Source organism: Buteo buteo, chromosome 10 (assembly GCF_964188355.1).
Source record: "Buteo buteo chromosome 10, bButBut1.hap1.1, whole genome shotgun sequence".
In the NCBI taxonomy this organism is placed as follows: Eukaryota; Metazoa; Chordata; class Aves; order Accipitriformes; family Accipitridae; genus Buteo; species Buteo buteo.
In genome coordinates, this window is record NC_134180.1 from 3,946,906 (window position 1) to 3,973,057 (window position 26,152).

Genomic DNA, 26,152 nt, shown 5'->3' on the forward strand with positions numbered 1-26,152 from the left:
GGTGAGCGGGCGGGGGGGGGGGGGGGGGGGGGGCGGCGCGCGGCCCCTTTAAGAGCGGGGCGGCCCCGGCCGGAGCAGGAAGGAGCCGCATACGGGCCTCGGCGAGCAGCTCCCGCGGGGCGGCCAGAGCCTGCTCCGCCCGCCCGCACGGCTCGGCCCGGCCCGGCCCGGCTCGGCTCGGCACGGCGCGGCCCGCTCCGCTCGCTCGGACCGCTCGGCCCCCGCCCGGTACGGGGACGGGGGGGGGGAGAGGTGGGGGGGCGCATGGAAAGGGGGGGGGGGAATGGAGGCCTGACCCCCTCCCCCCGCCGGGGGCAGCACTGGGGTTGGGGTGGGGGGGGTGTGTGTGGAGAAGGGGGGGTCGAGGGGGGGGGGCTGTGGGGTGGGGGGGGGGCCGGGCCGGGGCGGTTGCCTCCCCCCCCCCTCACAGCGTCCTCCCCCCCCCCCCCCCGCATGCATACGTTGTACTTGGCCGGGCCGTGCTGGGGGGGTCGCGGAGGGGGGGAAGGGCCTTGCGGGGAGGGGGGGGGGGGGAGTGTGTGTGTGTGTGTGGAAGGGGGTGCGCACCGCGCGGGGGCTCTTGGGAGTTGTAGTCCGGCGTCCGCGTCGCCCCGCAGGTGCGAAGGAGGGTTCGGACTCCGTTTCCCGGTTTGCCTTGCGTGCTCGGCGAGTGGGAGGCGTGTTGATGGGCAGCGGGCGGGGCCAATCGGGGCGCGCCCTCCGCCCCGCGCGCCCGCCCGCCCCTCCGCCCGGCCCAATGGCGGGCGGCGCGCGGGGTGCGGGGTGGCCGAGGACAGGCGCGGCGGGGCCTTGCGCTGCCTCCCCGGGCGGGCCTGCGCCCCCCCGGCCCCGACTCCAGCCCCGGCCCAGGCCCACACCCCCCCCCCCCCGGCCCCGGCCCCGTCTCCTCCCGGCCCTGCCCGAGGGAACCCGGGCGGTGGCCGCGGGGCCGGGACCTCGCCTGGGCGCCCCCCGCCCCCCTCCCCCGCCCGGCCTCCATTGGCGGCGGCCCGCCCGGGGGAAGGGGTGGGGTCGTGGCGCCCGGCCAAGGCTCCCTGTGGGCCCCGCCGCCAGCGGGCCGCGGGGGGGGGGGCGGCCCGGCCCGGCGAGGGGAGAGGAGAAGAGAAGGAGGAGGACGAGGGGAGGAGGAGGAGGAGGAGGAGGACGAGGGGGGGGGGCCGGGCTGCTGGGTGGGGTCCCCCGGGGCGAGCGTCCTGCCAGCCCGGCCGCGGCTGGGCCGACCCGTGCGGGGGCGCCGGGCCGGGCCGCTCCCTTCCCCCCCCTTCTTCCCTTCCCTCCCCCCCCCTTCCCCTTCCCCGCCGGGGTTCCCCCGTCCCCGAGCACCCCAAGGTCGTCACCGCGGGGAACCGGCCTGCCGGCTCTCCCTTGGCTTCGTTCTGGGACGGGGGTGTTTGTTTGTTTTGTGTGGGTGATTTTTTTTTTTTTTTTTTTTTTGCCCACCCCTTCCTTATCTCCCCCCGGCCGGCTCCGCACCCACCCCCGTGTGCTGAGCGGGGAGAGGGCGGTCAGGCAGCCGGCGGCGGTTCGCAGTGATAATCCCCCCCCCCACCCCTCCTCCTCCTCCTCCTCCTCCTCCTCCTCGGTGGTTGGGGCCCTGAAAGCCGTCGGCTGGGCCCTGCGTAGAGAGGGCTGCCCTGGAAGAGGATAAGCCTCTCTCCCCGCCGCTGGACCTGCGCAGCAGCGAAGGCCGACGAGTTGGCTGCGGAGGTTGACATGAGGGGCAGCATCCCTTGCTCGTAGCAAAGGGGAGGCCTCCCTGCTTGGCCAGGGTTGTGATGCTTCCTTGTCTTCGCCGTCCCCCATCTCGAGGTTCTTGAGTTTGGGGCGGTGGGTCGGGAATCGAGCTCGCCCTTCGGGTACCCAAAGCTCCCGTGCTGAGCGCCCTGAGATAGAGCCGAAGGTTACTGCCAGCTTCCCCAGGAGCGCTGCGTTTGTGAGCCTGATGGCAGGAGACAAAGTCACAGGCAGATTGCTTCGGTGACCGTGGTCTGAAAGCGGAGGCAAGCTGGTTGCTGCCTGAGGAAAGGGCTTCGTTGCTTGCGTTGGGTCAATAGTGCGGGAAAAGCCCTTGGACCTGCACGTCGACCGGGACTCCTGGCACCTGGGGCTTCCTCTTGCCAGAACTTTTAAATCCCGGCGTTCCCATGTTGAAAGCAACAGTTCCTGTCGTGCACCCGCAACCGATGTGACTGCTTGTGCCTCGTCTGGCTCTCCCATGTGCTCAGTTCCTGGAGACCCTCTTACTTGCAGGGCAGCAGGAGGCTGGGCAGCAAAGTTTCTCTCGGCTCAAGGACTCTTGGTAAGAGTTTGGTGCTGGTCCGAGTTCAAGATTAGCCGTGTTCCCTGTGCTGTTAATTGTCTTGGCTATCGAAACCATAACTTATATAATAAGTACTTTATAGACATGGGTAGAGAAGGTCTCTGCCTGGAAGAATTTACAGCCTAATGAGGGTTGAAGTTGTGTGCAGTGGAGCTAAAAGGTCATCCCGTCATTTTAAAAAGTGTTGGTTGTTTTTTTGGTTTGGGTTTTTTTTTAAGGAAATATTTTATTTCTGAATGTTTCTGCTGGTCCTGGTTGGAAATTGCAGTATGTGGGCACTTCTGGAGGCAGATCAGGAAGAGACGGGCTGGCTTAATTCTGATGGTGTGCTGGAGATGTTGTATTTAAACAACTTTTAAAAGGGGAAGGGAAAAAAAAAAAAAGAGAGAGACAGAGAGAAACTGAGCAGTTTATTAGAGAGGAGCCATTCTTGTTTAATATTCATTCTGGCCCCTGTTTAGGCTTGTTCTGGTGAAAGAGGGAGTGAAGAGGCGCAACCCAAACATGGGTGAGATGGTGGGATTTTTCCACCAAGCCTTAATTGCGTTAGTAACTCAGGGGAGGGTTTTGCAAGGCATGAGCTCTTAATAAATTTGGTGGTGAATGAAAGTAGTTCTTCATTTTCTGCTGATCTGCAACTCTTTATTTTTTGCTCTTTATTTTTTGCTCATATATGCATCTTGTCACTTTGTGGTAGCGGGTCCGATGATGATCTTTAGCTGTATCGTGGGCTTAATAAGAAGCTCTGCTTTGTAGAGGTGCTGGGCCAGCCGCGGCTGGGTGGAATTAATTTTGGCGTGGTGAATGCGGTGGGTTCGCTTTGTGTTTTGTGACTTTTAAAGCAGAATTGAAAATTACAGTTGTTTTCCCGGCGTGAGAATCTGGATGTCGGCATGGGACGCAAATCAGGGAAGAAATTTATGCTTATATCGAGGTGCTGCGATGGTTTGGTTGCACTGCCTGTCTTACTCAAGACCTCGTTTGGCAGATAAAGTGCTACCTCAGTGCTGGGTTTTAACTCTGTAGAATCGAGTCCCCTGCAGGTGTCCAACCTAAAAACTGGGGTTGGGGGGGAGGCTGTGAAATTCCTGGTCTGCACTTGAGACGGAGCCTAAATGCTTGAGAACTGTGGCTTAATCTTGATTAAAGCTGACACTTCAAGATTGTTTTCCCAGTCTCAGGATGCTGCATTTATTGAAAGAGAAGACTTCTGTGGCAAACAATTAAAATCCTACTGGTTATCTTGCATAGTCAAAGCAATAAATAGTTGCTCTTAACTATGCTCTCAACCAGCCTTAACCTCAAATTTGAAGAGACTGGTTTCAATCTGTAATTAAAAGCCTTTTGACAAGCAAAACTCGGGGAAAGGGAGAAAGACAGTGAGTCTCTAGGATGAAGAGAAGCATTTGCACCCAATCTCATGACCCTTTGATCCAAACTGGCGCATGTTTGTGTTCCCGATTGGTGTTAGCCGTGTGTCTGTCCCTATACCTGTGCCTGGAGCATCCCGCTGGTCCTAGAGGAGCTCTGGTAGGACGTCAGAGCGGGAGTAAACGAGGTCAGACAGGCGTCGGGATCCTCCGCGAGTATCCAGGGACAATTGTTTCTCGCCCAGCTCCCTGGCCGTATCGTCTTCCCTCCGCGCATAGTTTCAGTTTCCCTGCCTCCCCGGTGTCATTGCTGGCTCCTGTAGCAGAGTCCGGACATGACTTCCACAGTGCAAATGGTGCAAAAGTCGTTCTGTGCCTCGAATCGCGGTGGGGCTCCTTCCCCACCCCCGGAGACCCAGCCGTCTGAGGGACTTGTAAATCTTCCTGCGGGATCTCGGGCAGCAGCTCCAGGCTGCAGGTGGAAGGAAACTATAGGGATCAGCGTCCTCTCTAAATGTGACAAGGTGCGAGAAACTGGAAACTGGTGCGAGCTGCCCCGTGGCTGCAGGTGGGAGCCAAGGCCACGTCGGTGAGATGAGCCGCAGATCCCCTAGCAATCAGCGGCTTTCCGACGCCGTTGCTTCGCCGACCCCTTAAAAAATGCGTACAGCCGGACTGTCAGGAGCGCAGTCTCCCTGACGACAGCCTTGCTGTCTCAAATACTTTTTGCCGATCTCCTCAAAGCTGTGCATGGATCCGTGTGCCCTTCCGGGGTGCCAGGGCTCGGGGAGAAACACATGGCGCAGGCGCTTGCTGGGTGATTTCCTTGCCTCTGAAGGGTTAGCACCTTCGGGACCCTTTTCCTCCCGCTTTCCACCCCTGTGGTTCCGTAATGCCCATCTGAAACTGCGTGAGATCCTCTCCCTGCTGCGGGAAGGACTGCTGCCCTGCTTTTTTTTTTAAGAGCAGGGGATGCTCCCAAGTGTCCCAGCGCTGTGTTTTAACTCCCTCTTGCCTGCTCTTAAACTGCAGTTGTGTGCCCTGTTTCCTTCCTGGTTCGTGCACCTACTTATTTCCCACCGGCAAACTGGAAACCAGTAAGTAGATTTTTTCTTTTCTTTTTTCTTTTCTTTTTTTTTTTTTTGTTTGCTTGAGTGCCTACCCGACACGGAGCTGGGCAAGCATTGAAGGTAGGCTTGTAGCTACAGGTTGCTGCTCTCTAGTTACTCGGAGCCTCTTGCCCCAACAGGCAGAGTACATGCGGTACCGGTTCAGCGTTCCCTCCCTTCATCCCCGTGCTGCCCAGTCGTGCGCCGAGGAGGGAAGGAAAAGAGCTTCATGGCAGGACAGCATTGCCGGGGATGAAGCGCGTGGCATGCTTGCTCTCAGGATTCGCTTTTGCACGTCGCGTGGAGTCAAGAACGGCGGGGCGAGCTGTCTGTTTATCCACAAACTAGGAATTACATAAGGGACTGCCCTGCCTGGTATGCTCTGCTTTGTCAGTAAACTCCAATCTTATTCTTTTTTTTTGTTTTTTTCCCTTTTTTCCCCCCTTCCTGGTGTGGAAAAGGCAACCGGTGTTTGAGGTGCCATTTGAAGCAATTAGGTTAATGCTATACCTCCGACATCGAACGAGGAAGGCAGTAGGAGCAGGGCAGGAAACGTCAGGCTTCTCAGAGGGGGAGGACGCGCAGGCTGGGAGGGGGAACCTGTGACATGGCTGAGGGATGGGAGAGGGACGGGTTGATTTTTGGGGCTCGAGGGGGAGCTGGGCTGGAGAACCGGGCATGCAGGGAGCAGGTCAGGAAACAGGCAGGCGCTGGAGGGGAGCTGCAGGGATGGGGGGATTTGGGATTTGAGCCATTCTTATGGTTTTCTCAGTTTAGGAGTAAGAGAGAAGCTGCGACAGGGGAAGGGGAATGTGGTGCGAGGGGGGCAGATGCTGTCAGCCTTTCTTGGGGGAAAATGCGGATGGTGACTTGGGGGGATTTTGGCCAGAGTGGGGAGTGCCGGCTCTGGACTCTGGCTGGTCTGTGGTCGTGCCTGGTCTCTGAAGGGGGGGAGGGTGTAAAAATATGACCCGCAGAAGCTCTCGTTTTCATCCAGTCTTGAGCAGCTGGGACATACTGGTGGTCCTGCAGCCCCCGCTCAGCCCTCGTGCTTTGCCGAGCAGTGGGTTAACACTGGCAGTGGCTTTGTTTCTTCGTGACGAGTCTTCAGTCGCTCCCTTTGGTGAAGGGGCCAAATGTTGCCTTTCTGAAATACTGGCAGCTTATTTCTGCGTGGATCTCGGTGCCTCTAGGCTTATGAGGCTTTCGAGTTGAAAAAGAAACCTTCCTCTTCCATACACACTGTGCTCCTAGGCAAGGGCTGCTCCTTTAGCCAGGATTGAAACACAGAGTTTGATGTTGTGTGGGGGGTTTTTTTTTTCCCCCTTTGCGTGTAACTTCTCCTAAATACTTTAGAAAGCCTCAGAACTAGGGGCTGAATAGCAAGGGCTTGGTGTTCTGCAGGATCTCCTGAAAACCCCGCTGTGGTTTTGCAGGGAGCTGCTCTGTTGCTGTACGGCAACAGCGGAGCTATGTGGGAGAAAACCCGTCGGAGGGCTGCGGCAACAGGCGTGTGGGCACACTTGGGCTTGGCTTTTGAAGAGTTTGTTTCAGCAGCAAAACAAGCAGCTTCCATTAACGCAAGGGTGGCCGGCCTTCCTGTCCCTGTAAACCATGCTTGGACATTTTCAGCAGGCTGAGGGCTGTGTGCGTAGGCTGCAGCGGCTCAGCTAAGGAGAGGAGGGAGGCCTGGGAGCAACTCGCGCACAGCCTTGCTGGAGCGAAGGTGGGTTTGCAGTACGGTCTGAGGGTCGCTGGGCAGGTCTCAGCCTCCTCGGTGGATGGCAGTGGCTCATTTCTTCTCAGTGCGGAGAAATTTGTGCTGCCTAGAGGCAGTCCCAGCATGAAGACCTCTTGTGATGGAACTCGGGACCATCATGTTGAGAAACCCTGAGGCAGAGCAATGGTGCTGGTGATGGGCGGCTTCTGGCACAAAAGTAAACCCATGCATGCACCGAAGTTCAAGGGACACGCGCTGGCCTTGGGTCTGTGACTACACGAGCTTGAACCAAGGCACATTCCTCCTGGATTAAATATGGTCTCTGATGACAAAGGAGAAAATTGTCAAGGAGGTCTGGGTGGAGTAACCAGTTCAAGCTAACCTTGCAACATACGAGAAGTTTTAGTACGTCCTGGTTGTTGCTGTCAGCAGGGAAGAGGGCCGTGTGTTGATCCGGCACGGGACGGTTTTGGAGGGGTGGCAGGATGGGGAGGCTCTGCGTCACGGCTGCCTCTTTCGGATGTGCCGTAACAGGTCTGGTGGAGGTTGGGCCACGGTGCTTCATGTGACGTGGCAGGCGGGAGCAGACCACTGCCGTCTGTTGGGGTCTAAGCTGACTTCTGGTTTTTGCCAGCAGTTGATGCGGCAGCAGAAACCGAACTTCCCTGTGCGCTGTGTGAGGCTGTGCTGTGCCCTGGAAGGAAATCCCTTCCCGGTTACAGACATTGGTAGGGATCCGCAGCATTGCAGAGCGTGACATTTGGTCATCCCTCGTCTGTTTTCTTAATTGCGGAAGTTAGCTACCAGCATCTTTAGAGATGGAGCCACGCTGTATCTCCTCTGGGCAGTGAATGCCATTAGGTTTACGTGAAAGCCATAGACCTTGTCCTGGGAGATGCAGAGTGCTTCTTCCCCCCCCTCCCCAAGCACTAGGGACACGTCGGGAGTGGGCCCTGTGCACTGCTGCAGGTGACTTTCCCTTTGCTGGTTTTGGTTTCGTTCTCCTAGTCAGCAGTAGTAATGCTCTCTGTGTTGTGGTTGTGCTTAGAGGTCAGAGTTTGAATCGAAATACGGAGCCTGAATGGGGGAGGCAGGGAGGGAAATGGGGATGGGATTGCTGAAGGGTCGGTTGGTTGGTCAGACCCTGGATTTGGTGTTAAAGCTGGTAGTTGTGAGCCCTTTCCTCAGTGATGCTTGTCTTTCCGCTGTCCATGCAACTAGAAAAAAGCTGCATCTGGCATGTCCTTTCTCTTCTGGACCAACATGTAAAAAAGCACTTAAATTCAAGCAGTTTTGGAAAATGAAGAGCAACAAGCACTTTTCTTCCTGGTATGCTCCGTAGCAGTGTCCCTAATGATTTCCTTTAGTGTGATGAGGAATCCCAGACCTCTAGCATCTCGTTAACAGCACCAGAGACCAGCTCCACCCGGGTAGTCATTATCTCCCTGCTCTGTTGTGGTCGCACCATCTCTTCTGCTACTTGCTTTGCAACCCAGTGCTGCCAGAGGACTTCAGGAGCCCAGTTCCAGTTGCTCTTGCTCTGGTTCTGGCTTGGCACGAGCGGTCACTGTTACACCACCAAAGTGTCGATGAAGTTCTCCTTCACTTCTTCCCACTGCTGACACAGTGGTAAGGGCAGGGAGGGGGGCAGTTTTGAATACTGAGAAGATTATAAATGGGTTGAGGTGTAAAATTTAAATGGGTTTCTTGGGGATACCTTCAATCAGCTGCCACGGTTTGCCCGAGGTAGCAGAGAGATTGCTGAATTACCCCCAAAACCTGTCTGTCCAGGAGCTGCTAGGCAATGTGTCACCTTGATGAGAGGCTTGGTGGTCATCCCTTCATAGCCCGGTTCGATACCTGAGCTGAAACACTGGTGTAACGTGGGCTTGGGACTTCTTCATCCAAATTCTTCAATGCAGCTCTTCCAGCCTAATTTAGATTCTCTGCCAAATATATCAGACCTACGCAGGCTCCTCTGAATGAGCACAGGATGCAGCCGTTCCTGAGCGAGGAAATGGCTGGCTGGTGTCTGGGGGGAGGGCTGTCCTTGCTCCACCGGCTCTGCAGATCTGCCCCTTTTGGCCAGCCCAAGGAGAGGAAAGCACCACGGCAAAGGCAACTCTTGGCACCGCCCCTACCTCCGAGGTGCTCTGCTGTGGAAGGGGATTATTATTATTATTTTTTTTTAATATGAAGGAAAATCAAGGTTCTTTATTACTTGTGGTCATTAAAGTTCCCATGATGCTCATTGAGGGTCCGAGGGGCGTTCAATTCCAGTGCTCCGTCCAAACTTCAATGGGAGCAATTACCAGATATTCTTCCTACCAGAGTTCCCTTGGCAGCAGTAGCAGGATGTGGGATTCTCCTTTCCTGTCTGAACTTCTGCGCTGCTAAAGCATTGTGCGTCCTGCCCCAGATACTGTTGTTTCTGTGGCGTATTAGGTGTTTCTTCCCTGTCGATATATGGCTCGTAAAGTGCTTTGGCTCTTCTAAGATGGGGGATGTGGCGTTGATCCGTGCTGAAGGATCAGCGTTGATATATCTGCAGGTTTTTGGGTGGCTTTCCTTTCACCTTGGGCAGCTGCTTGGTATGAAACAGTCCTAGAATGAGGGCTGACTCTGTGCTGGAGCTTCCTATGCTGCCCAGGCATATATTTCTAGACAGTTGGGAGAGGCAAACCTCCCTGGCAGGTCAGACCTGGCAGCGGCAAGGAAAGCCCCAGCTGTTTTGCTTACCTGATAGTGGTGCGAGTTCATCGAGTTGGACTGAAATGAGGGGTGGTTGCTGTAACTGAGGAGCTTGGGCTACCTTCTCGGATATTGTCATAGCACCTCAGTTGTTTTTCCACTTCACGTTAAATTTGAGACATTGAAGCGGGATGCTTGGAAAGCTCTGATCTTTGGAAGGATCAGAACAAAACAACCACCCTGCTTTGAGGAACCAGTGGAGTGGTGGTTTGGTCTGGTTGTGTGATCAGGAGCCCAGTGCCTGTTTGGGAGCCGACTGAATCCTCATGATGTGGTCAGTCTTGTTCCTTAGATGAACCTTCATGTGAATTCAGCGATTAGAGCTGCGGTAACAGAGACCTGTATTGAGAGCTGGGGCAGAGGCGCTGGGGGATAACATGCTTCCCAGAGTCAGTGCCTTCAGACGGGTATTTGTAGGGGGCTGGAGGGGATGCCCGTTTGCAGAAAACAGAGCCATATTGTCCACAAAGAGGCCACAGACATTTGCAGGGTGCTTGTTCTGCTCTGATCTCTTCACTTCAATGGCTGCATGATCTTGGTCATGCCATATGTGTCCTCTGGTGTTTTACCCCAGATGCGATGTCCAGTCAAGATACAAGAAAGCTTGAATTCACTCTTTTTGCCGTTGATGGCTCAATTACCTGCTAAACACAAAAAAATTCTTCCCATTACATTATCAAAATTTAGAGTTATTAAAAAAAAAAAGTCGGCATGCTTTTATTTTATCTTAATTTTTTCATACAGTGCAGTTTGCTCCTGTTGATGTGCAGGGTCTTCCTCTCAAGAACATGCATCTGTTTTGCAGGTCCACATAATTCGGATAGTTTGGCACTAAACTGCCGACAGCGCATTCCTTCTAGAGAGCAGTTGAATTTTAATAGCACCATAGAGTGGTTGAAATAGTGACTTCTCCCAAGCAGGCAAAACGCCCTCCTTCATTTCCTCCTGCCTACCATCTTCCCACCTTTTTGGCTTTATGCTGCTGCGTGCTAGGTGTGTTTCCCGAGGCCTCTGCATAGTTTAGGGTGGATCCTGGGCAGAGGGAGACCTGCTTGGGCTTGTCCTTGGGATGTTGCAGAGCTTGGTGTCAGCAGAGATGATGGTTCATGCTCCAAATGGCCGGAGAGCTGCGTTTTATCTCAAGGGATCCAGGCTTGCAGATGTGTCCATGCAGCTGGAAGAAGGAAGGGGGGAACTGGGATGATTGCTCCCTAAATATAAAGCGAAGAGACAGGGACTTGCATTGTGTGACCTATAATTGGGGTGAGCTATTCATAGGGAAAAAATGCCCATTTCTCCAGTTGGTGGTGAGTGAGGGCTAGGATAATGTTTGGGCCTTGGGCAGCAAACCACTGACTTTTTTTTTGTTGTTTTTTGTTTTTTATAGCAACATTATTTTAATAATTCTTTTCTACCACACAGCAGCGCTGCTGCAAAGTCTGCCCTGACACTGTCATGTGCATTTCCTCTAAGAAACTGGGCTTAGCAACCTGTGATCTCCATTCCTTTGGTACCTTGAGCTTCAAGAGGCCAAATAACCACGTGCCGTAGCCCAAAACACACTTGTTCCCAGGAAACCTTGCATTGTGGATCGTAGCAGTGCCCTAAAGCCATTTCGCCTCGTGCTCGGTGGAAAAGGCGATGATAATTTTCCCTTTCTGCCCCGAGCAGGTGCGTAGTGTTGCTCAAGCTTCTCATCTGTGCTGCTGGAGTGGGTGGCACCTCTGCGGGAGAGGAGAGCCCTGCCTTTGTAAAGCGATTTGGGATCTTTTCCGGATGAAGAGCACATTGAAAACATTCGCTGTTACCCAGCTAACCAATGTGACTTAGCTCTTACACCTGATACCTGTGTATTTCAGAGGTGTTGTAAGCTGCTCAGGTTCCTCTGTTCACCCAGCTAAATTTTAAAGAAATGCAAAGAAGCAAAAGGGGAAAAAAAAACCCAACAAAAAAAAAAAAACCAAACAACCCACTGAGGTTATGTGGAAAACTAGTAATTAAGCAGTGTTTCGTCAGCACTTTTGGTTGTGATCCCATCTTAATGTGGTCGTCTCATTTGAATGTAAATGTTAAATTCCAGAACTCCTGTAGGAAAGCGATTGGGTGACATCCCGCTGGACTCGAGGTGAGTAAAGTGCAAGCTCAGGGGTTTCGGTTAACGCTCTGTTCTGCTTTTTTGCAGTTCGTCTGGTAGGTCTGAAAGGAGCGAGTTGATAACTTGAGCTTAAGAAAATACCCTTTTAGTGTTGAGGAGCAGCATCAAACTACAGTCGGCCTCAGTGCAAAACCAGTTGGATGTGGAACAGCTGAGATTGCCGCGAGCAGCGTCTTGGGATGGCAGAGGGCTTCCCTCGCTCACGGCGTTCAGCAGCACTTCTTGCACACAAAAAAATTACATTTTTCCGGCCTGGAATCGGGCTGCATTTGTGTCGGGCTGACCTGGGGAGCCGGGGATAGCTGAAGATTGGTTGCGTTGGTATTTTGGAAATGCAGAGCAGGCTCAGCACGAATGAAAGCAGAGTTAGCTGAGTAGTTAGGGACGCATGTTGTGTTATGCCAGGTTTGTAAATAAGGTTTGTAAATAAATTTGAGAGCGCTGGTATTGTTGTACACTCTCTTTCAAATGGACTGTATTTTAAGTTGATGGTGCTCCCTCAGCTGCTACGAGTTGTATGCGAGGACGATTTCCTAACTTCTCAAACGCAGCCACTTTGGGGTGAAATGTGGCATCTTTGCAACCCTGCAGAGACGCGCAGTCTGGGACAACAAGTGTGTAACGCCTTTTCGGCGGTCGGAGGGTGTAGAGAGAGAAAAGAGCTGCCTGGGAAATTTAGGTCAGTAGTTGAAGCTCCCCCTTGGTGGCCCATTCAGACCTTATTCTTGCCAAGGAGGGGACTAGCTGGCGGTCATGCCAGCGGCTTTTGTCACTTGTCACCTGGCTGTCGGGACCTTTCTAAGTGGATTTCACCCATCCTGCCACCATGGGGTTGCACCCTGTGCCTGCTCCTACTGCGTGCAGGTGGTGGGGTTTGTTGGTTGTTTTTCTTTTTTTTTTTTTTTTTTGAACCTGTAAAGGTGGAAAGCTCTGTCTCTTGTTACTAATCTCCAGGCTTTAATACTCTGGCTGTTCAGCCCCCTGAAAAGGGAAAAGGGTGTGATTTTTAAGGCCGTGTGAGTCTCTGGCCGTGGCTCGAGCATCCGGGTGCCGAAGCCGTTCCTGGGGGGCTCAGGGCAGCCCGTCTGCCCCTCGACGTTCTCGGCCACCGTAGATGAGGGACACAAAGGGCGTGTTGTGCGAGGAGAATGAGTTGCGAAGTTGTACAACTTTCCATGCCAGCCCTCGGCAGTCTCATGACCCTGCAGCCGTTCCCACACTGTCCGGCTGATTGTCCCGGCCCCCTGGCCGGAGGGGGGGTGACCTTGCCTGCACGGCCTGACTTGCTCCCCCAGGCCCCCTCGGTCCCCGGAGCCAGGCACCGCAGCCGACAAAGCCCGGTTGTGTGGGTGACGAAGCTTGGGTGCCCAGGAGACTATTGCCTGAAGCTTCAAAATGCTTCACGCAGCTCAAATTCTCTTTAGAGGGAGGGGGGGAAAAGCTTTGTAAAGCATCTAATTTAGAGGGGAAGGGGGGGGAGAAGGCTCTGATGTCATTTGCAGGGCCAGGAGGTGTTGGGGGGGTGGGCACAGGGGTATCAGACAGGCTTTTCTGGGGAGCAGAGTGCCGTGGTGGCTCAGATTGGGGGCTTTTGGGCAACTCTGGGGCTGCCCTGGTGGGAATGGGGCAAGTGATGCTGAGGCAGCGGAGGCTTCCCCTGTTTTAGCCCAGCTTCTTGGGAAGCCTGGGGGTGAGGGTTGTCCCTCGGACCCCCTGCGGATGCAGAGATGCGGTGACCTTGCCCAAGGTCACACCTGAAGCCAGTGCCTGAGTTTGGAGGAGTGCTGCCTTTCCTGGTCCCCATGCTGCGCTTAGCCATCAAACAGCCTTTTCCTCCCTAGCAAGGACATTTATTTTAAAAAAAAACCAAAAAACTGTGAAATAATGGCTCTGAGTTCAAATCCTGCCACTGCAGGAGCCTAGGAGGTGGCTCTGGGGTCGGTGCCCTTGCTCCGGGCGTCTTGGGAAGCTGCCTTGCTTCGGCGCTTGGTCTTGGTGGCGGGACTTGCACCAGCAACCCTGCGCATCCAGCCTGGCTCCTCTGGTTCTTCCTTCCCATCCTGACCCCTCTCCATCACTTCGGCGTGGTGAGCTTAAGGCTGGTTTATGCATTACTGTTGTTTAATATCGAGGTGTTTTCTTCAGATTGGTGTTTAATAGGCTCAGAACTTCCTCAGAACTGCCTTCTCCTATGTTTTCTTTGTACAAAACAAGAAGGTGCCGAAATTCCTTGGTTTTTTTTTTTTCCCTTCGATTAATGAAGCTTTTTAAAAATCAGAAAATAGGGAGAACTACTGAGAAATCTGCTAGCAAGCCCAAAATGGGGGTGGGTGCGTATGTCGGGAAGCGAGTGTTGTTTTGCAACCTGGTTGCTAGCTCCCTGTGCTATAACGCGGTGCCGGGAGTTGCTTCCTGTGTAATTACTTCTGTTCTGGATGTGCTCCTGAGTCATCCATCCCCCCCCCGCCCCCCGTTGCGTGGGGCAGGCCACTTCCCTCCGTGCCTCAGTTTCCCCATCTGTAAACTGGGGACTTTGATACTTAACGCTTGTGCCAAGCGGTTTTGCGAACGAAATTATTTGTGTGTGAATACTCTGCGGGTTGTGTTAGCCCCTAAGGATCCAGCGCTTGCCGGGGGTGGGGGTGGAAATACATTGATTTATAGGCAGACAGCATCTCTGTGGCAAGGAGTAGAGGGGTTTGCTGCTTGAGACAGAGAGGAGGGAAATATTATTCCCAATTTGGGGGATCAGAAGGCAGGGCCTGGGAGAATTCAGGGGCTTGTTCAGAGCAGGCAGCGTGGTGAAGCCGGGCAGGTTTTGCTCTTGCCTGCGTTTGACCCTGGTGCCCCTCTCCCGGCGATGGGGAATCCCTTCCCAACAGAGGTGAGCCAGCACCGGGCTGCTCGGTTCACTCTGGCTTTTTCAGCCTTTGAAGAGAGGATGTATTTAAAGTCAAGTGGATCTGTTTCTGCCGTGCTAGCGCATCAGGAGTGACTTATTTATCTTTTCCCAAACAAACCCTCGGCATTGGAAAGAACTGCTGCTTCTGCTAAAAAGCCTTTCTGAGATGTGAGGGGCTGGTGCCAGGTCTGCTGCCGGCGCTTCGTGAGACAGGTCTCCTTTCCTCTCCGGCCGCTGCAGAGGCTTCTGTTCCTGGGGAAGGTGCAGCGGGTACCTTGGGTTTAAGTGTTTAAGCTCAGCTGTTTGTAAAACGCCCTTAGCAGCAGGCTGGGGTGGTTGGTGCTCCCCTGTTCCTGCACACCGGTGCCCTTGAGCGCTGAGCTCGCTGTTGTGCCCTTTCCAAAGGATGCTCACTGCCAGCACCCTGCCTGCATCTCTCTGAGAGCGACTGCAGACCCTGGGAGCCCAGGGACGAGCGATGGGAACGATTTTCCCAACGATTACGTGATTGTATCAGGACTTTGGCTGGGCAGAGCAAGGCTGAATGAGCGGGGGACGTTTCCAGTAGAAGTGGTGGGATTGGGAAATACTCCCAGAGGTGGACTGGGGTCCACTGGTGAGGCACAAGCCACTGTAGCCCAACGCCGGGCACGCCTGCCAGCTCGGTCCAGATGCTGTCTGGCTGTATTAACCCTGGCCCTTGCCAAGGCTTGCTAGCTCTGGCCCAGATCCGTGCTTATTCAGCTGTTCTCCCAGACTCTATCTTGAGAGCACCTGGGCTGTGTTTCTCCTCCTCCTTCCCAGAGCAAAGGTAAGCACGGGTCTGCCCTTGCCTGCTGATGGAGGCACATCTTAGATGCTGGGCAGGACGGCGACTCGACGGTGATATGGAGAGGTGCAGAGGACGTGCCAGCCGGTAGCCAGTGCTTGTTGCAGAGCACGCTGGCATCGGCGGACAGCTACCTGCTCTGCATTGGGAGTTTGCCCGTGCGTTGTGATGCCTCCAAGCAGCCAAGGCCCCTGTGACTCATTGCGCTTTCCTTCTTCTCTCGTAGCCTTTTGCATCGAAGATGGCGGGTGGCGTGGACGGCCCCATAGGGATCCCGTTCCCTGATCACAGCAGCGACATCCTCAGCAGTCTGAATGAGCAGAGAAACAACGGGCTGTTGTGCGACGTGATCATCTTGGTGGAAGGCCAGGAGTTCCCCACCCACCGCTCCGTCCTGGCGGCGTGCAGCCAGTACTTCAAGAAGCTCTTCACCTCAGGGTTAGTGGTGGACCAGCAAAACGTGTATGAGATAGACTTTGTGAGTGCGGACGCCTTGTCGGCTCTGCTGGAGTTCGCTTACACCGCGACCCTTACTGTCAGCACTTCAAATGTCAATGACATCCTTAATGCCGCCACACTGCTGGAGATCCCGGCGGTAAGGGATGTTTGCACGGATCTCCTGGACAGGAAGATTCTGGCCAAAAATGACCAGATGGATACAGTAGATCAAATTGATCAAAGGAACCATCTCAGAGCAAAAGAGTACCTGGAGTTCTTCCAGAGCAACCCCGTCAATGGCCACCAAGGCAGCTTTCCGTGGACCAACCCAGAGTTGAGAGACCTTCAGAGACTGAACTTCCGAGGCCAAGAGGAGGAGGAGGAGCCGGACTGCAATGGCATAGAATTCTACTCGCAAGCCCCCCTAAACGAAAGACCAAAGCCGAATGACTGTGATCCTGACAGCAATTCAGCCATGTGGCTGGACAGAGAGGAGGAGGAGGCGGCTCCTGGCTCCTTGTTTTCACCTTCTCAGAATGGACATTACAGTGGCCGTGGCCTGCCCACACCGGGAGAAGAGGAGGGGACCCCGGGGGGGCCTCTGGACCAGCAGGAAGCCGGTGACTCCCCCAGCTTCGTTCCTGCTGGAGCGGAGACGGAGGATGATGTGAGGGAGGTGGATGGCTTGGCTGCTAGCGCCCTGCTGCAGCAAATGATGAGTTCCGTGGGGAGACAGCAGCTCGGGGAGGATGACCGAAAGGATGACGATGGGGTCATGGATTATTACTTGAAATATTTCGGCAGTTCGAACGAGGGCGACGTCTATCCGTCCTGGTCCCAGAAGGTGGAGAAGAAGATCAGGGCAAAAGCATTCCAAAAGTGCCCCATCTGCGAGAAGGTGATCCAGGGGGCTGGCAAGCTGCCGCGCCACATCCGCACCCACACCGGGGAGAAGCCCTACGAGTGCAACATCTGCAAAGTCCGATTCACCAGGTAAGGAGCGGGCGGACACTGGAGGAGAGGGAACTGTCACACAAAACCGGCTCTTGGCTTTCCCCGGGGGCCGTCGTGGGGCTGGTCTTGTGCAATTTTATCTTGCCTGCTCGGCTAATTTCCATCTTAACAGGTGAGTTGGATATGAAGGCCAGAGTTTTCCAGAGAGGCGAGCGATTTGGGTGTCTGACTCTTGAGATATCTCAAGGGGCCTGTCTTGATAGCCAGTGCCACACCGTCCCAGTGTCCTGAATTGCTGAGCTCTGCTGGAAAGCTGGCCAGACCCAGGCTTCTGCAGAGGCCAAATAACATGGTTGATGAAACGGAGCTGCAGCCCTTGGTGTTTCCATCGTGGCCGAGGAGCCCAGGGTTGAGGCGAGAGTCAGAGAGTCGTTTAGAAATGGCTCCGTGGGGTGACTGAAGCGCCGGCGGCTGGTCATCGGGTTGGGAAGAGGCTGACACACACACACGCCCCCCCCCGCCATCGCTCGTGTCCTCTCACGGCAAACCACGGTGGGCTGAGCGATGGCCACCCCGAACAACACACAAACCCCGGTGCCTTGATTCAGCTCCCCGGGGGCGTTCGCCTCGGCACTGTTTCTAATCAGGGTTCCTCTGCTCCTTCCCTCCGCCACGGGAACGCTGAAGAAAGGGGATATTGTTTGGATTCCTCCGGTTCACTCGAGTCCACGCGTCGCAGCACCGCCTCCTCTCTCTGGTCTCTGCAGCTCTGATGGCTGAGCCGGGGCGGGGGTCTCACCCCGGTCTCCCCCCGGCCCTGCCGAGGGACCGCGTGGGCTGCCTGGCAGAGGAGCCAGATTGCCTGCTCTGCCTGCCGAAATATTCCCAGCTTCGCGAGCGCCGACTGCTTCGCTGCCAGGGCTTGGCCCTTCCTGAGAGCGTCTCCCCTTGGAGGAGGGGGTCCACGGATCCGCTCCCCGCTACGGGCAACCCCTGGACGTGGCAGGTGGCTCTGGCATGAAGCCGATGGAGCTGGGACGTGGGCAGGAGGCCGTGTCCTGCCCCACGGCGCTGCCAGCCCCCTCCCCATGGCCGTGGCCGCACCCAGCCCCACGTTGGATAGCTGAGGAATGCAGATAATGGCGGGGGCAGCATGCCAGCCCTCTGCCGCTCCCCCAGCACCCGGCCCTGCGCGGCTGGGCCCTGCCACGCGGCACCTCCTTCCTTGTGCCGGATCTGCCCCGCGTGTGCCGGGGACCTCTGGGTGCCGTGCGGAATCCGGCTGCCGCGCCAGAGCGGTCCAAAGTCCTCCCGTGGCCGGGAGCTGGAGGATGCGGAAACGCCACGGGGTCCCTGGCAGATGTCGGTGCTGGGGGGGTGGGGGTGGCGGCAAGGGGGAGAGATGAGGGGAAGAGTGGGGTTTTTTGGGGGGAAAAGGAGGTCTGTGGGGCAGTGCCGCCTCATCGCTTTTTGATCTCGGCCTCCTCCTCTGGGTTTTGGATGGGGACCTGCTCCCTGCGGGCTCCCGGGAGAGCCTGGCACTGCTGAGAATGGGGTGGAAACTCTGTCTCCCAGCCCCTATAAACAAGGCCCTTTCACAATATACCAGTGCTGTGCTATTTTCCAGCCAAAATACATCCCCCTGCTTCTTCCCGCAGCCAGCATTTGGGCACGGAGAAGCCCGGATGAGGACAGGGAGCCATGCTCGGCCTCGCCGTGGCGTGTCTCGCCCCACAGCAGCTGCTGAGCTGGCCTCAGGCGCTCACACCAGTCGTGGAAAATCTTCCGTGAGGCTGCTGCTCAAAATCGCAGCTGGTTTCCAGCTCCCTCTGCTCGTGGCCGGCTCTCCGGGGGTGCGCCAGCCTTTCCCCCCTCCCCAGCCCAGCCTGCCGTGGGGTATGGCAGGGAGTAATAAACTCAAGCTGCCGGCCCAGGTCTCGTCTGCTCTGGGTTGTTTTCGGCAGCGGTGTCCATAAGTTGCTTTTTGCTGCTTTCTCCCCCAGCACCTGGGCTGTGCTCGAAGCCTTATCTCAGAGGCTCCCAATGTAAAAATGGGTGCAAACGTGACCGTATTTGCCCCCTGCTGTTACTATTCTTCTGCATTCCTTCACCGCGCTCTCCTTCCTCATCCTCGTCACGTCGGGTGACAGCGCATTGCTTGAAAACAAAGCCCTCTGCCATTAAAAAAGCCACGTATTGCAGTAGGCTGGGGGAGCCTGGACACGGGGAGCCTGCTTGGAGAGCAGCAGTCCCTGCTCTTGAAGGAATTTTGGGGGTAAAAGCAGGAGGATGAGCCAGGACTGTTTTGCACAGGGTGTTTCCCTGCCACCCCCTTACGGGGTGGGGACCGGACCCTGTTGGTTTACGCTGATTTTTGCTCACTTGTGCTTCCTGGTTCCTCTGCGTTCGCAGGGGGAGGAGCGGCGGTGGCCCTCTAATAATCTTCTGAAAGAAAGGCAGAGTGATTTTGTAAAAATCAGAAATATTTATAAAATTTACTAAATTATAAAAATTTATTTTTTAAAAAAAGCTGTTTTGCTGTGCTGCTGCATACCGCGTTCTTCTAAACAAGGCCCACCTTCCCAGCCCCTTTGGGAGCTGCGTCGAAACCGGAGGTGGACGCGTCCTTGGTGTTTTGATCCTTCCTTTAAGGTTTAGGACTTCTTGAAGCCTGGTGCTGCCAAAATTCCTCCCGGCCATGGGTGAAGCAGGGGTGGCTGTGCTGCGATGGGGCGTGCGGGGCGAGAGCCTGCCTTTTCCATGCAGGAGAGCAGAGAGGGATGGGTCCGGGTCCGGATCCGCTTGGCAAGAGGCGAGCGGTTCCCTTGCCCTCCGTCCGGGCAGGGATGGTGCCTCCTCGCTGCCTGCTCTGCCCTGCCACACGCTTCGTGCCTCATTTTTTTTTTTTCCCTCCAGGAAGACGTGAGACGCTGCGGCTCACGTGGACTTGTTGGCCCCCAGCCTGGCTGCTGCAACTGCCCTCCCTGGGCTCCGGCAGCAGCGCCTGCGGCTGCGCGGGCCCTGCCAGAAGCCGGCTGGCCCTGTACTGGGCAGTGCTTGACCCCAGACTGGGCGATGCTTGGCCCAGTACCCATGCTCAGCCCCGTACCCAGTGATGCTCAGCCCAGTACCGGGCAATGCTTGACCCTGACCTGAAGCTTGGCCTGGTACCGGGTGATGGTCAACCCTGTACTGGGCAGTGCTTGACCTTGTACTGGGCAATGCTCAGCCCTGTACCAAAGCTTGGTCCAGTATGGGGTGATGCTCAACCTTGTGCTGGGCGATGCTCAGCCCTGTACCAAAGCTCGGCCCAGTACGGGGTGATGCTCAGCCCTATACCAAAGCTCGGCCCAGTACAGGGTGATGCTCAACTTTGTACTGGGCAATGCTCAGCCCTGTACCAAAGCTCAGCCCAGTACTGGGCGAAGCTCAGCCCAGTACGGGGTGATACTCAACCTTGTACTGGGCGAAGCTCAGCCCTGTACTAAAGCTCAGCCCAGTACTGGGTGATGCTCAACCTTGTACTGGGCAAAGCTCAGCCCTGTACCAAAGCTCGATCCAGTGTGGGGTGATGCTCAACCTTGTACTGGGTGAAGCTCAGCCCTGTACCAAAGCTCAGCCCTGTACCGAAGCTCAGCCCTGTACCAAAGCTTGGCCCAGTACTGGGTGATGCTTGACCTTGTACTGGGTGATGCTCAGCCCTGTACCAAAGCTCAGCCCTGTACCGAAGCTCAGCCCTGTACCAAAGCTTGGCCCAGTACTGGGTGATGCTCAACCTCATACCAGGCGATGCTCGGCCCCGTAGCGATGCTCGGCCCCGTAGCGATGCTCGGCCCCATGCCGGGCGCAAGGACGAAGGCAGACCCCCAGGCTGACCTGCGCCCCCCCTCCCTGTCCTTTCTCTCCCACGCAGGCAGGACAAGCTGAAGGTTCACATGAGGAAACACACCGGGGAGAAGCCGTACTTGTGCCAGCAATGCGGCGCCGCTTTCGCTCACAACTACGACTTGAAGAACCACATGCGCGTCCACACCGGCCTGCGGCCCTACCAGTGCGACAGCTGCTTCAAGACTTTCGTCCGCTCCGACCACTTGCACAGGCACCTTAAAAAAGATGGATGCAACGGTATTCCATCCAGGAGGGGCCGTAAACCCCGGGTGAGAGATGCCGGGGGTCTGCCTACCACCCCTACGGGGAACCCCGAAGATGGAAGTTTTCAAGCCGGTGGGGAGAGTCAAGAATCAGAGGACACCCTGCAGAGGAACGGCCAGGAGCAGCAGCACTTTGAGGATAATTCAAATAATGAAGCATCAGGATTGAATGTAGCAGGAGGGTCGTCTGAGGGTAACACGCAAGGACTCTCCTAAACCAAAAAAACAAAGTGTCACAAAATCTAGTTAGTACTTTTCCTCCGATTTTTCTCTTTAAAGATGTTTCTCTCCCTTTTTTTAAAAAAAAAACAGAAAAAATATATATATATATTATGTTTCCAATCTTCCCATCGTAAGCAGGGCTCCCCCGAGGATCCCTCAGTAGCCAAGGACCTTTTCTTGGAAAGGCAGATGCTAGGAAGCACAGGGTGGGGATGGAAAGTGGCTCTGTCACATGGAAAAGAGCTTCCATGTAAATCCAAAGCTTTATTTTGTGTCCAAACACACGTTAAAAAAAAAAAAAAAACAAACCTATTTCAGAGAGAGATCTATTTAAGAAAAAAAAAGCAAAAATAGAAAAAAAAAAGTGGTAGGAGTGGAAGGGCTCTTTCAGGGCGGGCGGTACACGGTGCCTCGGAGGGCCGGGGGGAGCGGGGCCAGCCTTCCCCCCTCCGCTTTTTGGGAAGTTAAAGCTCCAGCGGCGCAAGATGTTCGGTCATTGCTGCGTCCCGAGGTGGAGATGGCTCCTTCCAGGGAGATCGGGGTCGGGTTTTTGGGGTAAGGGGGCGTGGGTCCTTCCCACCAGCCCCGGCGCGAAGCCGAATTTGCCAGAGAGGGAAGCCGACGGCAGCGGCTCGGTGTAGAAAATTGCCGAAAATTGCCTAAAATTGCTTAATCGTGTGAGTGGACAACCAAGATTTTGCAGGGTTGCTGTCGGCAGCGGGTGTCGGACACCGTGGATTAGGGACACCCCGGGTTGGGGACACCGGGGACTGGGGACACCGGGGACTGGGGACACCGGCTCCACCGGAGCCAACGGGTAACGCCGGGCGAGGGTGCGTCCGTCCCCGCGTCCGTCCCCGTGTCCGTCCCCATCCCGGGGTTGTCCGGCTCATCCCGGGAAGGGGCTGAGACGGATCTGGCACAGCATGGATCCCACCGACCCCTTCCCAGCACCCGCTGCCCTGGCAGAATTTGGGGCTGGGGGGGGGGGAACCCTCCCCCCTAGGCTATTTTAGGCACTGGGTCAGCGCAGCAGTGTTCCCATATGCCCCGAAAGCGCCTAAAAATGGCAAATTCCTTTTAAAAAAGGTTATTTGAGGTCTCTGTTAAAGGGGCAGGAGGCCTTTGGGCGGGGGGGGCAGCACGAACTGCAGCGGCCCCAGCTCCCCCCAGCCCCCATTCCCAAAATATATATATATATATATATGTGTACATATATATATATATGCTATATGGCTCTAGAGGCGGGTATATAACCCTCGGGGTTAGCAGAGGACGATAAGAAAAGGCACCTTTCAGCTGGTCACCTGTTTTCTAAATGCACATTTTTAAATGAAAAAGAGATTTTAAGCCCTTTATTTTGAAAGCACTTTTTAGATTCTCTTCCTTTTTTTTTTTTTTTTTGGTCCTTTTTTTTTTTTTTTTTTCCTTTTGGTGTTTTGTTTTTACTTTCAAAGCAAGAGCAGGTTTGGCCGAATGTATTTTGGAGAGGGAGTGAGAGGGGAGTGTGTGCTGGGGGGGAGGGCTGAGTGGTGGGGGTGGGGGAGAGATGGATGTTTATTTAATGCAGAAAAAGCAATAAAAAATAAAAAAAAAACCATGATAAAAAATAAAAAAAAAAAAACAAACAAAGAAGTCTTAGCACTTTGCGATGGAACGGGTACTTTGAGATCACTTTATCTTAATTTAAAAAGCAAAAGCAAAACATGTTTACAAGTCAAAACCAACTTCTACGGAGAAAAAATATTATTAAAAAAAAATCCTAAATTTATTTTTGTAAGAAAAATGTGTATATATATATATATATTTAAAAAAAAAAATCATAGGCAGAATCCAAGTTCTATTTCATGGAGTAATAAAAGCCGCAAGGTGTCCAATGGGAGGAACGATGCTAATTAGGTTCTGTGACATGCCCTGACACCAGACCCTCCGAAGTCGTTGCACTTCGTGAATTAAAAAAAAAACAAAAAAAACCAACAAAAAAAACGAAAACCACGGAAGCTTGAATTTTAGGCAGGAATCATGGGGGGTTTGTTTTGTTTTTGTGTATTGTTCATTTCTCCCCTCACCCTTTATTTTTTTTTTCTTATTTTAAATTTTATTTCTTCGATGTTTTCTAGCCAGTGCTAGTCCAGACGTCTCACCCATCTCCCCCCCAACCACACCGCGGAATGGGGGGGCTGTGATGCTCCCCATGGGCTTTGCATCCCTCCCGGTCCCCCACCCCAGCCCTGGGCAGGTAAATTCGGATCCGGGCATCGAATCCTCCCGGAAAGGTACCGGAGGGACCCGGATCCGGGCCGGCAGCGGGGGCTCTGGGGTATGGGGGGGGCTGCAGCAGATAACCCCCCCTCCCCGGCCGATGCCCCAGCTGGGCTGAACCTCTGCTTAGCACTGGCTAATTCTGGCATATGCAAAAAAAACCATAAAAAAATCAAGTGTGGATTTGTAAATAGACACTTACTTGAGGTTCTTTATTGTAATCGGAGTTGTGGTATCTCTTTTCTAGTTTGTGTTAATTTTTATTCCCGGTTTTTCCACCACCCCCCCCCACCCCAGCTCCTCGCTGCTGCTGTTCTTCCCTCCCTCCCCACTCCCAGCCCCGAAAGAGCCTTGGAAAGTTTGGGGGGGCTTTGGGTGAAGGGCCCCCGGTGCTTGGGGAATAAACCCTGCGGCTTCCTCCGCCCCGGCCAGCCCTTGGACAGCAGGGGGAAAAAAAAAATAAAGATTGGGGGGGTGGGAGGGGAAAGAGGGGAGGGGAAAAAAAAAAAGAAGGGGGAAGAAAAAAGAGGGGAAAAAAAGAAATGGGGGAAAGAAAAAAGGGGGAAAAAAATGGGGGGAGAAAAAAGAGGGGAGAAAAAAGAGGGAAAATAAAAAGAAAAAAGAGGGAAAAAAGAGGAAAAAAAAGGAAAAAGAGAAAACGGCACAAAAAATAAGAGGAGAGAGAGAACTAGTCTCAGGATTCCCCGCGGCGAGAGCGTCCCCACGCCTGCGACGTCCCCGCGCCCCCGTCCCCACCAGCCTCTCCAGGCCCCCCCAGACCGACCCCGGCCCTTGCTGGCAACACTTTAGCACAAATTTAAGTTTGCACTAAAAACAACAACAACAAAAAAAAACCCAAAAGCAAAAAAAACCCACCAACCCCCCCAAACCCAGCGGGTTTGTCCCCATCCCACAGCCATCGCCTGCCTTAACCCCCAGCCCTGCAGCAGCGACGAGGTGTCCCCCCCCCGCGCACCGAGAGGGTTTGGGGTTTTTTTTATTTCTTTGTCGTTCTTGTCATTATTTTTATTTTTTTTTTTTTTCTTTAATTCAGGTTGTGATAAAGTGTTGCCAAAGATACTGCTGAGTTACGCCGGGTCGGGAAAAGAAAAAAATAAAATAAAATTCCATAATAATAATCACCGGACAGAACCCAAAGGGAAAGGTCAAACAAAAAAAAAAAGGACAAATTAAGGTTTTTTTGGTACAAAAGAGGAAAAAACAACTGCCCCTGCCCCCCCTGCGGTGGGGGGAGCTGGTGTGGGGCTCAGTCTGGGGTTGGGGGGGGGGGGCTCAGCCCTGGGGGTCCCAGCCCAGGACACCAGGCTGGGCTGGGGTGTTCCCCCCCCAAAAAAGCCACTGGTGACTGTGGGGGGGGACATTCCCTCCTAGTTTGGGGTCTCAGGGGTGGCAAAGGGGGGGGGGCTGCAGGGGCTTCACCCCCTCCTGTGGCCAGGGGGGGCTTGGAGGGGGGGGCATCTCCTTCCTTCCCCCCACGCTGCTTGTAAAGATGCTGCATCCAGCCCCCCCCAGGGGCTTGTGCCCCACAGCCCCCCCCAGCAATGCGGCTGGAGGGGCCGGAGGGGGGGTCCTGTGCCCCCCCCCCCCAGCCTGGGCAGTGAGGGGGGGGCTCGTTCTTCCGCAGGAAAAGGGCTTATTTCCCCCCCCCCCCCAAATTTCTCCTTCAGCACCCACTGGTTAGTGCCCCCCCCCAGCCCTTCTGCCACCCCCCCTTTGGGGTGAGGGTCCCACCAGGCCCCCCCTTCACCCCCCCGAGGCTTGATTCGACTATTTAAAAAGAAAATAAGAAAAAAAATTATATATATAGCTATATATCGTATCTATTTATATTTTCAATTTATTATGAAAAGTTTTATTTAAATAAAGAGGAACACTTTTTAAAAAGAGCAAATCACCACGGCGTCACAGGACGGAGCTTTCTTAGGGGAGGGAGCCGGGGGGGGGGGGCCATGCCAAGTAGCAAAATGCTGCGTTTAAAGTTGTGTTTTCTATAAATTATATATATATATATATATACACACACACCGAGAGCTTAAACTTCTCCTGGGGCAGGGGGGGGTCACGCGTGAGGCCGAGCTCTGCCCGGGAACCCAGCGAGGATGCTCGAGATGGGGCCACTTCTTTTTTTTTTTTTTATTTTATTTCTCTCTTTTGTTTTTTTTTTTTTCCTTTGTTTTTTTTTTCTGCGTCTTTATATATAATCTATTAAAGAGATTCTCTATCTAAAGCACTCGCAAGGTTTCAGCGGTTTTTATGTGTAAACTACTTTTGTGGTATATCTGGGTAAAGGAGCGAGGCGAGGAGGGAAAAAAAAAAAAAAAAAAAAAAGCACAGAAAAGACATTCCATAGATTGTAACTTTGATAGTTCTTTATAAAGTGTGGGAGACGAGGAAAGAAAAAAAAAAAAAAAGAAAAAAAAAAGAAAATAATAAAAATTGCACTTTGGGGGGGGGCTTTAAAAAAAAAAAAAGAAAATAAACTATATATTAAAAATACACACGCAGCCGTTTGGTCTTCTTGGGAGGCGGAAAAGCTTATCGAGGGCGACAGCCCTGGGGGGGGGTCCTCTATTTTGGGGCTGGATTAGGATGGGGTTTTTTCTTGGGTTTTGGGGTTTTTTTTGTTTTCTTTTTTTTGGTGGTTTGGTGGTGAGGTGGGAACTCCCCGGGCTGGGGGGGCTGCGCTGGAAGGGGGGGGCCCACGGCAGCGTGGAGCAGGGCAGGTGGGGGTTAACCCTGATTTGGGGGGCCCGGGGGGTGGTTGTTGTTGGGGGGGCGGGGGGCTTCAGTCCCAGCCTGTCGCCGTGCCTCAGTTTCCCCAAAGGGAGGACCCCCCCCCTGCAAAATAATGCCAAAGGGGGGGTTCCCACCACCCCAACGGGGAACCTGGTGCCCCTGCCCAGTCCCCCCACGACCGGATCGTGCCC

General features: G+C 54.4%; 1 protein-coding gene across 2 annotated transcripts; it reads left to right on the plus strand.

Moving 5' to 3' along the window:
• The first annotated feature begins 92 nt into the window (after positions 1-92).
• On the plus strand, positions 93-25,421 carry ZBTB7A (zinc finger and BTB domain containing 7A). 2 transcript variants are annotated; one of them, XM_075038106.1, is made up of 3 exons: positions 93-228; positions 15,404-16,608; positions 20,483-25,421. In XM_075038106.1, the coding sequence occupies exons 2-3, from the start codon at positions 15,419-15,421 to the stop codon at positions 20,934-20,936; spliced, it is 1,644 nt and encodes a 547-aa protein (XP_074894207.1). In that variant the 5' UTR covers positions 93-228; positions 15,404-15,418; the 3' UTR covers positions 20,937-25,421. The 2 variants fall into 2 exon arrangements, with proteins under 2 accessions (XP_074894207.1, XP_074894206.1); XM_075038105.1 differs by lacking the exon at positions 93-228 and adding an exon at positions 1,596-2,320.
• The last annotated feature ends 731 nt before the right edge of the window (positions 25,422-26,152 follow it).

Coding starts and splice junctions, on each gene's coding strand:
- ZBTB7A (XM_075038105.1), top strand. CDS start 2,237: ATGTGCTCAGTTCCTGGAGACCCTCTTACTTGCAGGGCAGCAGGAGGC. Junction 2,321..15,403: donor TCTCGGCTCAAGGACTCTTG/GTAAGAGTTTGG, acceptor CTTCTCTCGTAG/CCTTTTGCATCGAAGATGGC. Junction 16,609..20,482: donor TGCAAAGTCCGATTCACCAG/GTAAGGAGCGGG, acceptor TCTCCCACGCAG/GCAGGACAAGCTGAAGGTTC.